The sequence below is a fragment of the Chelonia mydas genome, chromosome 7, assembly GCF_015237465.2.
Source record: "Chelonia mydas isolate rCheMyd1 chromosome 7, rCheMyd1.pri.v2, whole genome shotgun sequence".
NCBI classification, from domain to species: domain Eukaryota; kingdom Metazoa; phylum Chordata; order Testudines; family Cheloniidae; genus Chelonia; species Chelonia mydas.
Genome location: NC_057853.1, coordinates 664,585 through 681,146, shown reverse-complemented (window position 1 = coordinate 681,146; position 16,562 = coordinate 664,585). Strand labels below are relative to the sequence as shown.

The 16,562-nt window shown below is 52.0% G+C and overlaps 1 protein-coding gene across 3 annotated transcripts in view; it reads right to left on the bottom strand.

Annotated features, from left to right (window-relative positions):
• MTMR14 (myotubularin related protein 14) overlaps nt 1-12,837 on the bottom strand; it is a 53,765-nt gene extending 40,928 nt beyond the window's left edge. Inside the window, exons 1-3 of one of the 3 annotated variants that reach the window (XM_043551062.1) lie at nt 12,606-12,837; nt 12,068-12,216; nt 3,359-3,467 (exon numbers count right to left, since the gene is read on the bottom strand). In XM_043551062.1, the coding sequence (XP_043406997.1) occupies nt 3,359-3,467; nt 12,068-12,216; nt 12,606-12,737 (390 nt within the window). In that variant the 5' untranslated portion in view covers nt 12,738-12,837. The remainder of the gene's footprint in view (nt 1-3,358; nt 3,468-12,067; nt 12,217-12,605) is intronic. The other 2 variants (XM_037904650.2, XM_037904652.2) reach the window with 2 other exon arrangements.
• Nucleotides 12,838-16,562: the final 3,725 nt, after the last annotated feature.

Genomic DNA, 16,562 nt, shown 5'->3' with positions numbered 1-16,562 from the left:
ACAGTTCTCCCCCAAGGAGTTCAGTCACAAATTTAATTAATGCACTATTTTTTTAATGAACATCAGCAGCATGAAAGCATGTCCTTCGGAATCGTGGCTGAAGCATGAAGGGGCATACGAATGTTTAGCATATCTGGCATGTAAATACCTTGCCATGCTGACTACAAAAGTCCCATGCAAACTCCTGTTCTCACTTTGTAGTGACATTGTAAATAAGAAGCGGGCAGCATTATCTCCTTTCCCTTCAGAGCAGAGGCCTGGGGTCCCTGCCTCTCTCTTTCATGGGCAGCAGCAACGCCCAGGGAGCGTGCGCAAGGGTGGGTGTAGAACGGCTCACATCCGTGTGAAGGGACATAGTATTTCCTCTCCACCCTTTTAGCAGCGAAAGGAAAGGAAGATGGGGTTTGCCACAAACCCCTGAAAGGTTCCAGGATAGCCTCACTACTCGGGAGAGCTACCCCAGAGGGCCTGCAGAGGCTAAAACATCCACTAGCCTCTGGGACCTTCCCTGCACCTCTCCTGGTTGGCTATCCAGAGCTGCAGTCCCTCTCCTCCACAGGGGTTGTTGAGCTCTGAAAGCATCAGGGGACGCAGGAGGAGAGAAGTAGGCTCAGTTACTTCTGCCGCATCAGATGACGAAGAAGAGACTAAGGGTTGTTAATGAGGACCCTCCTCCAGTTCCTCTGCAGGAGAGTCCTGAGCAGGCAGTGCCGCCAGCAGAGTGCTGGTCCCGTACTGAAGGAGGGAAGGGGCTGACCTTCCTGTGGATGCTCCCAGCACCTAGCTGCTGTAGAAGGACAGGGAGGGAGCACTGATGAGGAGGCCAGCTCCTCAGGCCATGGGAGAGCTGGCCCCATGGGTCCGGGAGACCAGCTCAGTCTGGGTGAAATCATCGCCTCTCGACAGACTCCCACACAGAGGTGCCGCAAGAGTAGACACTGCCGGCACCAGTGTTGCTCTGGGGCTGGAGCTGGGACTGCAGGAGCCCATAGTTCCAGTACAGGTACTACGCAAGGCTCCCGAGTCACACGAGAAGCCAGCACCGAGTCCCTGGCTGCCTCAAAAGCCTTGGCTGTAGACGGCCCTGGAAAGGGCTCCTGAGCCTGCTCGTCCTTTGGAGAGCGTCTCAGACCCTTCCTGGGGTCTGGAGCCTGCAATCCCTCCTGGCTCACAGATTACTCCTGGGGACATGACTAAGTGCCCCTCCGAGGCCTTGCATCCACTTGGTGCCTCCTTAGTAGGGTCAAAAGCCCCAGTACAGAGTCTTTAAGAGACTTACGCAGCCTCTTCTTAGGCACCAGCAATGCAGATCTACCCGTGGACTCAGTCGCGGGGGAGCACTCCAAACCAACCTGATGTCAGGAGCTGTGGCTCTTGAATCTGGGTCCTGCGGGCTCTTTGGAGCTAGTAAGTTCCAACCTGGCACCCAGGGACCTGCTAACAGTTGCCAGAATAGAGGCTGAGCCCTGACAGAGGGCTCCAGCCCTGGACTCCAAATGGCAGAAAGCTGGGGGTCCTGACTAGCTCACAGCTTCTGTATAAACCCAGCACAGGAACAGGAAATTGTCCATGCAACTGGGATCCCCCTGCTTCGGGTTGCTTCCCCTACAATACCAGCTCCTGCTCCTTGCTACTGACCTCCTGGTAACCTGATCCTGCCTGACTCCTGACACCTGACTCTCGATTTTGTCCTCTGGCTTGCTTTGGACTCTGACCTCCTGGCATCTGACCCGGCCCGACTCCTGCTCTGACCACTAGGTCAGACCACCCACACTCCAGCTGTGACACGTGGACGTGCTCAGTCCCCATTCGGAGTGGGTTCCGACGGCGGACGAAGCACAGGCACCATAAGCAGGTACTTGAGACTGGAAGCCCTATCCTTTCTCGAGTGGGGTTTGAACCCTCTACAAAGGTGACATTTGTCATTTTCATGCACTTCTCCCCAACACTAAATGCAGCTGGGGTGTGGATCGCTCACTAGCATAGACCTGTTACATGAACAGCAGGCCCTGACGCCAAAAAAATGGGCCATCAGTCCAGTACTGAGCCCGGCACCCAACCAGGCACGGGTAATCCTATGCTAACAAATACTATTCTAAACTTAGTCTCGTAACCAACTATTTACAGATATACCAGACAAGACTGAAAACTGACACCACAGGCACCATGTACCCTAACGGAGTGAAGACATGTAGATACTAAGATCATCGCTCCAACAACTGTCACTGGCAGTAGGAAGGAGCTGAGGCAGGTCGGGGGCAGTGTGGCCTTTTATACCCACGTGCAGTAGCATGAGGTACCAAAGGGTGCTCACGCTGCCAACAGGTACTGCTGAGGGAAAAATCACTGACAACTCTGCACAAGGCATGCACACACCTACAGTGGAATGGACACGTGCAATCACTCGAAGAAGAACTGTGGTACGTACAGTGTTCCCACAAACTCCCTTCTATGTAATGTCTTTTCCAAAAACATCACTATTGCATGATCTCTTTGATCTTTGCCAATTAAGGAACGTTACAATTATGCTGAAGTCTGAACTTTCATTGTACTTCCAGCCCCATCACTGCTGTCAAGCAGAAGTTCAGGATGTCATTCCCTACACTGGCCACTTCAGACTATAGAGCTCATCCCTCCAGTAGCCCCATAATCCCTTTCCGTCCCCGTGCAAGAGATGAAAAGCAAGAGTCCTAGCTCCCTTGGGATAATGGAAATACAAGAATCAGGGACGCTGGAGACAAAGCTCCATTAGGCCATCTCTGTGATCTTGCCTTCCTCCACTGCATATACAGCAAGCTACTTAATCTGGTCAGGAACAACCTCTGAGGCACACCTCCAAAATAAAACTATTTGAGAGTATGTTTCCAGCAAAGACAGGGCTACAGAGAAGGGTAATCCTCCCTCTCAACCCCCTCTCCTGAAATTTCCCTAGCTCTTCAGGAAGAATCTGGCAATCAGCGAGATGCCAGATGAGGCTTTGTTTGGCACCCTGGCACACTAGAGTGGTTGCTTGATGAAGCAGTACATTGTTATAGTCTCCAATGCTGTTCTCAGAGTGAGTGTAAGAGCTCCATCCAAGAGCAGTGCTTCCCCCTAACCCCAGCTTGCAGGGTCCTAGCACAAATCCCACCTGTTTGGGGCCTGGCGCACCAAGCAGTGATCATCTCCATCACTGCTCCAAGGCACCTTATCAGACTCTTTGTCTGTGCCCAGGAGTAGACACGGAGGGGGCAGGAGAGCTGATGGCCCATAAAGACCTGCCTCTGCACAGCTCCAGTAAACACTGTTCAGAATGCCGGGAGAAAGGACATTCCTGAAGCTAAAGCAAACAAAGACAAATGTGCTTATGCAGCTTTACCTTTCCCTTGTACAGAATGACTGGGCAGACAAACCGTCCTCTACATCTGGCCATCTTACTGCGGCTGATGAGGTCCTGCAGTTTGCTGACCTGCACAGTGCTCTCAAACCTATCAGAGAGAAGAGTCCCCATTATCTCATATCACCATGGTGGTCACATTTTGGCTACAATCTCAGCACCCACATCCCTTTAGCTGAAAGGCCAGCTATGAAGTCAAGGAGCCAGGGGACTCATTGAGGAACTGCTTGGCTTGTAATCAGATGGATGTGCTCCCACCACCTGAGTCAATCTCTTGCTGCTGAAAAGCACCGGCCTGGTTTGCTCTTGAAGACACTCACTGCAGCAGGATCAGGTGTGCAGAAAGTCTGTTGCCACATGCGATGCTCCTGGGGGTATATGCAAGGCTGTGAGGCACTTTGCTACCACCTGCCCTGAGTGTGAGAGCATCTTGTCTGCACCTGCCAGGGGTCGGGTCCCTGACAACCCTAGGCACAGAAGCACAAACATTCCTCCGTCACCCCCAGCCTCAGCTCTGCTGCCCCTCTACAGGTAAGCGATAGATATACTCCAAGTCCTCCAAACAGCCCCGGAGAGCCCAACCCCTGCTCCACCAGACACACAAATTACCAGAACCGCTTTCTCAAAGGAACAGGATGCAACAGCTTATTAGCCCACCTTAGATTACAGCTCCACTTTAAACAAATCTAAGTGGTGTGTGTTTAGAGAAAGCAAGTATAAGTTTATTTAGCAAAGAACAGAGATTCATGAAATAGAAAACAAATACAGAAGAACCTCAGAGTTACAAACACCAGAGTTATGAACTGAGCAGTCAATCACACACCTCACTTGGAACCAGAAGTAGAGACCCAAAAAAAGCAAATACAGTACAGTACTGTGTTAAACTCGGAGGTTCTTTTGTATTGGAAACAAAAGGTTAAATAGATAAACTCATACCACACTTTCTATGGTTTAAACTCACCTAACAAGTTCTCCTCCTGTCCAAAAAAATTTCTCACCCAAAGTTCTTCGCAGCATTTTCAGACAAGCCTGGCTGAGATCCCCTTTTCATGAAGCAAACCCACTGTCAGTTTATTTCCTTGGTGAAGGATGCCAGGGTGTGTGTTTTCCACCCCGAGAAATACCAGATCAAACATCTGACCTTCACCTGAAAACAGAATTCCCTCTCCCATGTCCCGCTGTTTACCTCTCCCTGTTAACTTCCTTCTGAAATCTCCACAAGATCGCCATTAGCATTTGACTTAGGATGCTAACAAAGGTCTACTGTAACACAACACACTTTGGTACTCAGTGCTTAGCTAGGGCAATAAACATCTACCCTCCTGTCTGGCAACGTTTGTCTCAAAGCACGCTACCTTTGAGTGACCTGCCTAGAATTACAAGGCCCTAAGGACATAATTTCCCGTATATACATATATCTTCTTACACATTAAGTGCACACATCTCTCGCAATGCTTTCGCTGACCAGTGAGACACAGGCTTTCATTGGAGACCTTCCATGACATTCCCTGGGGGACTGGCAGGTAGACACCAATCCCAGGGGATCTCTGTAACCCTCAGGCACTCCTGGGCCCAATGCCAAAGAGGTCCCTGGGTCACAGCGTGACACTGTTTCGGGTTTACCTGACGTGTCTGGGGCAGATCCTCCCGCTGTGAGCAGGTGGCCGTGAAGGGCTGGAAGCCCACCAAAGGAAACACTCCCCTGCCACCGGCTGCTAGTGACACAGGTGTTCTGCTTCTGAGAATCCCCTGGAGCTCCGCTCCTTCCCCATTCAGGCTAGTAATTTACACACCCCACCTTGTTACACTTGAGAGCCCAATCCCCTATTCTGGACACCTGCAACGTGCACCAATCCACTGCCTCCATGGAAGCAAGCCTCCCAGCTCACTGGTTTCACCTCCGTGCAACCCTCTCCTTAGCACAAGGCACTTAGACAAGTCTGTAGTGAAACCAAACGGATGGGTATGTGACAGCGCTTGACCTAGAGATTCCAATATAAATGAGTATAAGGATTTGGAACATAAAATTACAGAAAAAACAAACTGCAATCTCTAGCCTATAATTATTACCAAGTTACTAACCTGTCTCAGAAGGTATTTCTCACCCAAGGGTGGTCTTTGCAGCACCTGTACAGCTCAAGGTGGGACCCACTTTTCATGTCACCCCTCCACCCCTGCTCACAGAGTCTCCTCCTGTAACGGATAACCATGTGGGCCATTTCTTCTGCGCTTAGACACTCAAGCTATTGTTTCTTAGACCAGGGCCCCCCTCTTCCGAGAACTCTCCTGGGTTTAGTTTGCCTTTGTAAATCTCCAGCCTGCATCTAGTACAGAGAGGCTGTCTCCAGGGACGGTCATTGTTCTCATGGGACAGGAGATCCTTGGCATGGCTACGGCTGGCCTGGGTCAGCTGACCAGGCCTCACACTGTGGGGATGTAAAATTGCAGTGTAGCTTTTCGGATTGGGGCTGCAGCCCGAGCTCTGGGACCCCATGAGGGGGCAGGGTACCAAAGGCTGAGCTCCAGGCCAAGCCTGAACATTTAGCCCCGCACTCCAGGCCCCATGAGCCCGAGCGATCTGACCCATGCCAGCCGTGGCCGGGCCACAGGTCTTTTATTCCAGTGTAGACGTATCCAGGCTGATTGGGTCAGCTCTCAGAATGCCCCTCCGCAGGTGACAGGTTTCTTTTCCGGCAGACTTGGAACAGAATATCCTACATGTTACACAACTCCACAATTGCTCTCCATACAAACACCTTGCACTAACCATTACAGTCGGCTAGTTCCCAGCTTTGGGCAGAGACCACACACAACCCCTTTCAGTAGGGCATTGAGAAAATGGTCCGACCCAGATGTAATATACCTGCCTGGGCACGTTTGGGCATGTCTGTTTCTTACATGGCTATCAGAATAGCCTGCAGCAGCATCGCGGTTCACTAGTTTAAGGCACTAGTAAATGATATGACCATGCCTTGTAAAAAATCCACTCTATTTTCACACTATTTTTTCCTCAGAAAAACCCAAACCCTCACACCCACTGTTCAGGCTGCATTAATGTACACAGATCAAAAAAGAGAGAACTCAAGCCTGAATGCTCACTGGACTTTAATGTTGATGACTTGTGCATTTACATTATAGCATAATTAGACTTATCAACAGTCTAAAACTGGCTGGAAATTGGAGTGCTAGGTAATTAGATTAATGAAGCATCTAGAGAAGCAATTCCACTGTCCAGGCTGCACTCAGCTATCCAGTTAAAGCAAAACTGAAATCCCAAAAGTTTTAGTCCTGAAGACACATCGACCACAAGCTAAACCTCTGTCACTTACACCCACATGAGAGTCTAGGGTTTATAAGAATATGAAGCTACGCCTCAATGGGTTCTGGATGACTCAAAATGATCCATGGGTAGAGTTTGTGGTCGGTATTTAACATTTTTCATATTCTTCTCATAGACAACTTTATTTCAGCTCTCCACTTACAAAGAATTTTGATATGCAGAGGATTTTAAAGAATTAAAAAAACCCAAGTAGTTGCCATTCTTTAACGGTTTGCATTCACAGCCATCTAGGGGAAGTTAGTAAAATACCAACATGCAAAATTATGCATAACAGTGGGTAAGCCTGTGTGAACCTTCGTACAGGGAAATGTTACCGAAAGATGTATCTGCCCAGAAGAGACTCTGCAGAGACGAGGTCCCTGTTTCAACAGAGATTAGGAGCTCTGCAAGGCAAGCACCTTCTCATGTACCTCAGAGTGCGCTCCTCTACTGCACACCAGAGGGGTACAGAGGGGAGAGCCTGGTGGCAGAGAAGACTGTGCCCAATACACAGTTTAATGAAAACCCAATTTAAATCTGGCAGTTAATAAAATTCCCAAAGTAAAAGCCTCTGTTACCTGATGGGTTGCGGAGGTAATATATAGCCTTTCTGCACAGGTATGCCACTACAGCATTTTCCAAAACAAAAATGTAATCCTTACAGGCTAGAAGCAATCAGTTAAGGTAACGTCCCTAAAATTCCCCACTATCCTTTATGGTTCCTACATCTGGTTGGCAATACAGTCAAATGAGACATCACCTAACACAGTCCGACAGACAGCGTCCGAGACGTATACATCAGGAATGTGTACGCTGAAAGAATTCATAGCGCACTTTGTTTAAACTGGATGTGTAATGTGAAAATTCACAGAGTCAGGAACTAATTTCACAGACCAAAAAAGCTTTCTTCATGCAGAGCTCAGGTGCCCGGTGGTATCTCGTGTCCTTTCAGAATGTCAAGCTCTGCAAAATAAACTTCCAAAAACCAGGAAATAGAGAGTTAAGGTAAATGCTTATGCAACCTTAACTCTGCCCCCACTGGAGCTGGCAGTGGCCACTGGCAGTTATCTGCATGCACTCCAACTGCATTCACTGTGTTAGGTATAGGCATTAGATAGAAGAGCTGGGACTATGATATGAAGTGATCTTGGGAGCAATGTGTGTGTGAGCCCCTCTTCCTGACCCCCTCATGTTGGTGGGGGGAGAGAGATGACACGAAAGAGGTACACATGTACCTTGAGAGATCCAGTATGCCTCATTTCAGCACTGTGCTATGTGAGTCATGGGCTTGGCAGCAGTTAGGTGGGAGAGGAGCATGGTCTGTGGGTAAGTGAAAAGCATTAGATGGCATTGTGCGTACAAGGGTGACGGGGTTGTAACAATTAGCAGATACGGTGTACAGTCTGTGGAGTAGGCAGAGTATTTGAGCATAGGACAGGTGAGGTAGCTGCTGCTCAGTACAGGGCAGAGGCAGATTGTAAGTATGTGTTATGAGCACATTGGGGCATTACCTCAATTAGGGCAGAGTTAAAGTTGTGTGTCTATGTACCTTCACTCTATATGTCCCGGTTTTCAGAGGTTTGAGATTTGCTCAACTCAATCTTCTGGAATGGTACAATATACCATTGGACAACTTTAACTGTATGTTACAATGTTTGTTGCCAGTGAATTTCCTAGGTGGGCGGTTTGGGGTTTGTTTTTTTTGGGGGGTGGGGGCAGAGAGTTATAACAGAAAGTGTGTTGTGGGTAGAAGTTTGCGGACATTTAGGCAGTTGTAATTCTCTTGCAGGTCTGCAACTGAGACTCTGCTGTGACCAGTTGATCATACCTAACCCTTGTATAGAAGTTTTCATCAGTAGCTCCAAAGGATGGAAACATCTCTGTGGTACAGATGAGGAAACTGAGGCAAAGAAATGAAGTGCTTCACCAAAGTCAACCTCCACGCCAGTGGCAGAGCCAGGAACACAACCCCGGTTTTCTGAGTCCCAGTAGGCCACAAAGACACTAGGTGATTGCTAGGTGCCCACCTCCCTCGGTGTACTTTCTTCTAGTGGAGTGGGGATAACCACTGTGCTTTGAAGTGTGGGTAGCATGCAATTGCTAACAGGGCCAATGCCAGAAATCTCATCTGTGGGCTATGTCCCAAGAACTTAACAGTTTGCTTATGTCATAAACATACAGCTACGGGTAGCATAAAATCCCTCCGTTACCTGTAAGGGGTTAAGAAGCTCAAATAACCTGGTTGGCCCCTGACCAACAGGACCAATAAGGGAAGAAGATCCTTTCAAATCTGTGGGGGGAGGTTTTGTTTGTGTGGTCTTTTGTTGTTCTCTCCGGGACAGAGCGAGACCAGGGCAGGAAAAAAAAAAACCTCTCCTAAAACCCTTCCTGAAATAAGCATCTAGATTACAAAAATTGTAAGTAAAGCAAGGAAATGCGTTAGATTATCTTTTGTTTTAGCTTGTGAATTTTCCCTATGCTAAGCAGGAGGTTTAGTCCTGTTTTTGTAACTTTAAAGTTTTGCCTAGAGGGGAATCGTCCGTGTTTTAAATCTTATTACCCTGTAAAATTATCTTCCATCCTGATTTTACAGAGGTGTTTCTTTTACTTTTTCTTTATTATAAAGTTCTGTTTTTTAAAAACCTGATTGGTTTTTAGTGTCCTAAAAACCCAAGGGTCTGGTCTGTGCTCACCTTGTTTACCTATTTGGTTGGTATATTATTCTCAAACCTCCCCAGGAAAGGGGGTGAGGGGATATTTTGGGGGAAACAGGAACTCCAAGTGGTCCTTTTCCTGAATCTTTGTCTAACTCACTTGGTGGTGACAGTAATCCCGGTGGCAGCAAGGAAGAATTTGTGCCTTGAGAAAGTTTTTAACCTAAGCTCCTAGAAACAAGTTTAGGGGGTCTTTCATGCGGGTCCCCACATCTGTACCCTAGAGTTGAGAGTGGGGAGGGAACCCTGACAGCTTACACGGTGGTTACAGGTTTCAGAGTAGCAGCCGTGTTAGTCTGTATTCGCAAAAAGAAAAGGAGTACTTGTGGCACCTTAGAGACTAAGCAATTTATCTGAGCATAAGCTTTCGTGAGCTACAGCTCACTTCATCAAATAAATTGGTTAGTCTCTAAGGTGCCACAAGTACTCCTTTTCTTTTTACGGTGGTTACAGGAACTTTAAGCATCTGAGAAAAGACTAGCGTCTCCTCCCGCTCTCACCACACCCACACAACATATAACCCTCCCCACACTATTTCCAGATCACCCTCCCTTCCCTAAGTCATTAGAAATTTAGAAGCTAGGTGCCCACAAAACGCAGTGGTAGAATGTGTGTGAACTTTACGAAAACCTGTTTTTTCAGGGGTTGTGTCTCAGGAACCACTTGCTCAAATGACCCCAAATTTGGATCTCTAACCCTACCTCACACTCCCATGAGGCACACCAAATTTCAAGACAATGCAAGTAAGCATAAGGGTTTTAGAGCCCTTAGAAGAATTCTTCTTTAAACACAGAGAAGTCTTTTCAATCGTAACAGTTCTAAACTACAGGCCCTCTTCTATAGCACGGTATGGAATTAACCATCAGCAGCTGCACTGCTATACCCAGATTCCCAGGGCCCCTGGTGAGGACATGCACCAACACGAGGAGCGCAGCATGGACAGGCAAAAGCAACTCAATTGCTGTGGTTGCTGTATGTCAACATAACTTTGGTTGACTTCATTTTGTCATGTAGACTTCCCCTTAGGAGTACTCAATATTTTCCTTTCTAGCCTATCCAATTATAGGACAAGGCCACCATTTTCAGAGGTCTTATTTCATTCTACAAATGCAAAGTATTTATCTCACTTATTCCCCACAAGACTAACGTTACACAACACACACCTCAATCACATCCAATCACTATTAAAAAGTTCACCATCAACAGCAGCCTATGTCTGGAGATTATTTAATAGGCTGTAACAAAGCTGTAATTGAAATTTCATCTATTAACATTCGGTTCTTCCACGTAACTTCCACATTAGCTGACGTCCAAGTCAGGGTGCTTTCCAGAGGTATGACCAATAAGGACTTAGCTCTCCTAGGCCCAACTGTTAGAACCTCCAACTCCACAGCGTTTAGTCCCACTCACATAGTTTCTGGGATAACTTTTTCAAAAGCTTTATAACTTAAGTCAAAATCAATGGTTTCCAACATATAGTAAGCTGATTCACTAATAGGTTACAAATAAAAGCACAGAGTTTGGGTTGTTGTATGTGGCTCAAAATTAGTATCTCCAATCCACGAATCCCAGAAGCCGAACAAGGTTTATCAGTAAATGATTGTCCAAAAACATATTATAAAAAGTTTGAGTAATTTTCATGTTTGAAAATTTTCAGTCATCTGATGAGGCAGCGCAAATACCATGGAACTTAAATAACCAGTCATAACAAACCTACCGCACATATGAAGAGAGCAGCTTGCTGACTGCCTGAAAGCAATTCACACTTTGGGACCTCAGAGCCAAGTACTGGCCTAGCCTAACTGTGCTTGGCGATGAGATCTGACACAATCTTAGCCCAAAGTACAATGAGTTTCTTACTCCCACAAGCCAGTCAGTGGCACAAGCCAGTTCACAGAAGCATTCTGCTCTCATCCACATGCTCCTGCCTTGCACCTACACTTTATTCAGCCTCACCCCCCAAAATAGGGTCAAAAGTCCAGTAGCATTTATTTAACACCAAGAGAGCATTCATCTCTATACAAATATGAAGAATGCTACAGTACCTACACCAGATAGTGTAATCTGAAAAAATTAGTCCACCCTTAACTGCTGTGCACCTAAAGCTGCCTTGCAACATATTCGGTTTTTCCCATCCAACAAATTGAAAAAATTTAGCTTATTTCTTCTCTTGCAGAAAAGCCCAAGAGTTTGAGGCAGCAGCTGCTCTGAAAGCGCCAGAAAGACTGCAAAGCTCCACAAGATTAGGGACTAGAGCAAAGTATCCTAAAACCATGGAACAGCCTCCCCACTGCCAACTTCTCAGTAAGGTGCAGAGACACAGTTCTGTAGGACAAAAGTAACCTAGTGGGTAACCTGCCTAGTTAAAAATAGGGAGTTTGTACATCCAGTAGGCAGTGTAGGCACAACTATAACTCTGCAAAGAGTGCATTTTCAGTTTTCTCCTGCTTCTCAAGAGCCCAGTCATGCAGGTAAGATGGGAAGACTAGCTAGCCCGCTGTGGAAATGCCACCTGTTGGAGCTACTCAACCTGGAGCCTGGGAGCACACTCAGTCTGTGTCTCTTGCAGGTGACACAGGGCTTGGGCAGCTCTGTATGGCTCTCGTGCAGCCAGCTCTCCTGGCAGGAAGGAGGGAGGCCGGGGCAGGAGTTACTTACATGTTCCGCTCCCTGTCAGTGCTCTCGTACTCTAGGAAGACGATCTGCCGGGGATAGTGGCCACAAATTTCCCCGTTCACATTCTGGATCAGGCTGTAGCAATAGTCCCTGCCAAACAGCTCCAGGCAGCGCTTCTCAATCCTCTCCACCTGCAAGACAGCCAGAATTACAGCTCGGGGGCTGGAGCTCAGGCTGCCCCCTCCCCTCAGGGCACAGGACACCTCTGCTCTACTCGCCACCACAGGCCTTGGCCTAGGCAGGAGGGGGCGGCTCTGGCCCGGCTGGAGGCGAGGTGTCTGTCAGGGGGTCTGGCCCAGCCAGCAGGGGGAGAGGGCGTCAGGGTCTCTCGGACCAGGGAAAGCCAGCGGGGTCCCGCGGGTGCCTCTCGGCACAGCCGGGGAAGGGTGGCGGGGGACGTGTCTCGGGGCCCGGCCCGGCGGGGGGGAGGGGTGTCGACCCAAAGGGGCGGGGCTCTCGGGTGCCGGGGGGGAGGGGCGGGGGCAGCGGGTCCCGCCGGGGCTTGGCCTCGGCCTCTCACCTTCGCGCTGCTCCCGGCCCCGCCGCCGCCCCCGTCCTTGGCCCGATACTGCGCCCGGGAGAACTCGAGCAGCAGCTCGGCCAGAGCCCGCTCCCCGGAGCCCGCCTGGGGGCAGCCCCGGGCCCCCGCCATCCCCGCCGCTCACGGCTCCCGGCCCATCGCGGCCCGCACTCGGCCCCCGGGCTGCGTCCGCTCCCCGCTTCCGGGGCCACGGCGCGCACCGGACATTCGCCGCAGGCCCAGCCAATCCGCTGCCGAGAGGGCACCGGGGGCACCGTCCCTTCCGGGCGCTGGCGTGACGTCATCACCTCGCGACGCCGCGACTCGAGCACCTCGCGCCAGGCCAGGCGCTCCCGCTATGGACGCGCACGCGCCTGGCGGGGTCCCTGCCCCGCCCCCCCTTCGGCGACGCTAAAGGCTCCCGCCCCGCCCGCTGCCCCAGCGGCGCCCGCTCCAGCCCCCCCCCGCTTCCCCTGAGCCTGCCCCGCCCCGCCCCCAGCCCCCCCCGAGCTCCCCCGCTTCCCCTCAGCCCGCTCCGCCCTGCCCCCGCCCCCCCGAGCCCCCCCCGCTTCCCCTCAGCCCGCCACGCCCGCAGCCCCCCCCCCGCTTCCCCTCAGCCCGCTCCGCCCTGCCCCGCCCCCCCTCCGCTTCCCCTGAGCCTGCCCCGTCCCCAGCCCCCCCCCCGAGCCCCCCCCGCTTCCCCTCAGCCCGCTCCGCCCTGCCCCGCCCCGCCCCGGCCCCCCCCCCGAGCCCCCCCCCGCATCCCCTAGCCCGGCCCCCCCTGCATCACCCCGGCCCCCCAGCTTCCTGTCAGCCTGCCCTGCCCCCCAGCCCCCCTCCCGCTCGTGCCCCCCCGGCCCCGCGGTTCGGGCTTGGCGGGTGTCCGCGTCCCGCCCTGGCTCTGTGGCCGGCTGGAGCCCCGGCCAGGCCGGAGCGGGACTGGGGCGCGTCTGCGGACACTCCTGGGGGGACTTTGCGCCAAAACATTAAACGTTCTGCGCAGGATATTTTAAACTTCTGCGGACTGTGTCTGTGAAATGAATGTGGGGGCTCCAGCGTGGCACTGGGGAGCACAGGCCCCTGGCTGCCCAGAGGCGGGAGATCACTGTGCAGCTCCCCCGGGGACACGGACTCAGCGACGAGGCTGCACCCAACCCTGACACAGCGCAAGGACTGGATCTGCCCAGAAACACCCCAGGGCCCTGCCCCTCCCTGCCAGGGGGCCAGCTGTGGGCAGGCAGCTCAGCAAGGCAGGATCTGAGTGTGGGGGGATCCAGGTGTGGGTCGAGAGGGTTCTGGTGGGACAAGCTGGGTGCGGGTGGCTCAGCAGGGGATCCGGGTGCAACAGTAATGGGACTCTGCAAAGGGCTCCAGTTGAAGGTGGTTGGGGTTCAGCAGTGGTCTGGCTGTGGGGCGGATAGAGCTTGGCAGGGGGCTTTGTTTGGGGGGGATAAAGCTTGGCTGGGGGGGCTCAGTTGGGGGTCCAGATGCTGGGGGAGTGGGGCTCAGGGGGGGTGGGGATCCAGGTGTGGCTGGCTCGTCAGGGTGATCCAGGTGCAGGGGGAGTGGGGCTCATCGGGGGGGTTCTGGGTGCAGGGGGGGGGTGAGGCTCAGCAGGGGGTTGGGTGGATGGGGGGTGTGGCTCCCTGTACAGGGATCCCTCCCCCTGCAGCTGAGGAACGATGGGTGCAGGAAGCGGGCGGGGGGGGGAGCTGGCAGAGCTTCCTGCAGCCAGGGGATAAATCGGGGCGGGGGGGGTCTGACACAGCCCCGGATGCTGTGCAAGGGAAGAGGAAGTCCCATCCTCCCCAGCCCAGCTGGGAATAGCAGCTGAGCCCGGGTAGGAGCCACCAGCTGGGTCTTTCCCAGTCCTGCTCCCTGCCCCATGGTGATTTACCCCTCTGCTGGCTGCCCTGGGCACCCAAAACATACTGCTGGGGGGTGGAGGGGGGGTGTCACATGACCGCTCTTGTGGCTTCCCTTTGCTTCCCTATCAGAAAGGGATTTTTCTGTGGGAAAGCAAAGAAATCTGTAGGGGACATAAATTCTGCGCATGCGCAATTGCACAGAATTGCCCCAGGAGTAAGTAGAACTGTGACTGGGCCATCTCCCGAGTGATGTAAGTTACATCCACCTCAGCAGTAGGTCTGGGGAGAGTTGCTCCCCTCAAGACAGCTACCAACTCTCCGACGGGAGCTCTCTCCCCTCGGCATAGAGCATCTTCACCCGACGCAGCGCTTCTAACGTGGACCAGCCTGGAAAGAAAGTCAGCTCAGGGTCCTGCTGGCTCAGGAGCTGGCAACCGCCAGCATGTGCATCCCTGCCTCTGCTGCAGCCCAGTTACACAAAGGGATGGGGAGCCTCTTTGTCCTGTGTCAGCGTTGCCGGCCATACTCCTTCACCTTCAGGCCAGAGTGGCTGCCGTTGGGAGGCCTCCAGGCTGCTCTCTCCAGCCTTTCCCCACCCTGCAAATCTAGTCACGTCACAGCATTATGCCTCCATACCAGGGTACATCTGTCATGCCCAGCTGTTTTGTCTCCGGCTTGTCTGAGCTCTGCTGTCTGTCAGACACTCACAGCAGCTGCCAGGCCTGGCATGGGGGCCTGCAGGGCTGCAGGAATCAGATGAGCCATTTTGTCAAAGCTTTTCATGCCTCACTAGGCTTCAGTTCGAGCAAGTGGTTCTGACATGCAGCAAAAAAAGCAGGAGTTTGTCCTAATCTGTGTATTGGCTGCAAGAGCGAGGAGGCAGCAGTGCACAGGAACAGCCAGGCTGTGACACTAGATAGTGGACTAGCCTTTAGCTTCATGAAAAGGGCCCTACCAAATTCATGGCCATGAAAAACACGTCAGGGACCGTGAAGTCTGGTCTCCCCTCCGTGAAATCTGGTCTTTTGGGTGCTTTTACCCTATACTATACAGATTTCCCAGAGGAGACCAGCATTTCTCAAATTGGTCCTGACCCAAAAAGTTTCAGGGGGGTTGCAAGGTTATTTTAGGGGGGATCATGGTATTGCCACCCTTAATTTTGCGCTGCCTTCAGAGCTGGGCAGCCAGAGAGCGGGGGCAGTTGGCCGAGTGCCCAGCTCTGAAGGCAGCGCCCCACCAGCAGCACCGCAGAAGTAAGGGGGCAACACCAGACGAGGCCACGCTTCCTTCTGTGCTGCTGCTGGGGGGCGCTCTGCCTTCAGAGCTGGGATCCCGGCCAGCAGCCGCCGCTCTGCAGCTGCCCGGCTCTGAAGGCAGCACCGCCGCCCGCAGCAGAAGTAAGGGTAGCAGTGCCTACAATAACCTTGCGACCCCCCCCCCAACTCCTTTTTGGGTCAAGACCCCTACAATTACAACACCATGAAATTTCAGATTTAAATAGCTGGAATCATAACATTTATTATTTTTAAATTCCTATGACCGTTAAATTGACCAAAATGGAGCAAGACAAGTCAGACATCGGCCAGGGATACAGATGAGCTCAGAGCCTCTCTCCACTTACACTTCACAGGGAAGGGGCTCTCCAGGGGGCAGAGCAAAGTCAACCGGCTCCCGAGGGCACAGACACATGCCTGCTGCTGAGCCAGGGGTGAGAATTCACAGCTGTCCGTGTGGACTGGGGGAAGGAGGCTGTGTCCAAGGGCCGGAACGGACACCATTCCTGAACCTGCAGTCATGGGGACCAGGATGTTTTCTGCTCCTGCTCCAATGCCCAGTGGTGCTGACTGGGGATTGCTTCATGCTGGTTGCCTAGCCCCTGGGGAATCCTTATCACAGCCCAGCTCAGGCACGTTTCAGGTCCTCCCCCCTTCCCCCGTTTAACAGGATATCTCCCTGCACGATTCCCTTAACTCCCTCCACGAACAGTCAGGACTTAACCCCCTGACAGCTGACCTGAGGTGTTTGGGGGTCACCTCTGCAAGACCTGAGATTTAGGGGTGAACGTCTTCCTCCCCCATTCTAATGACTG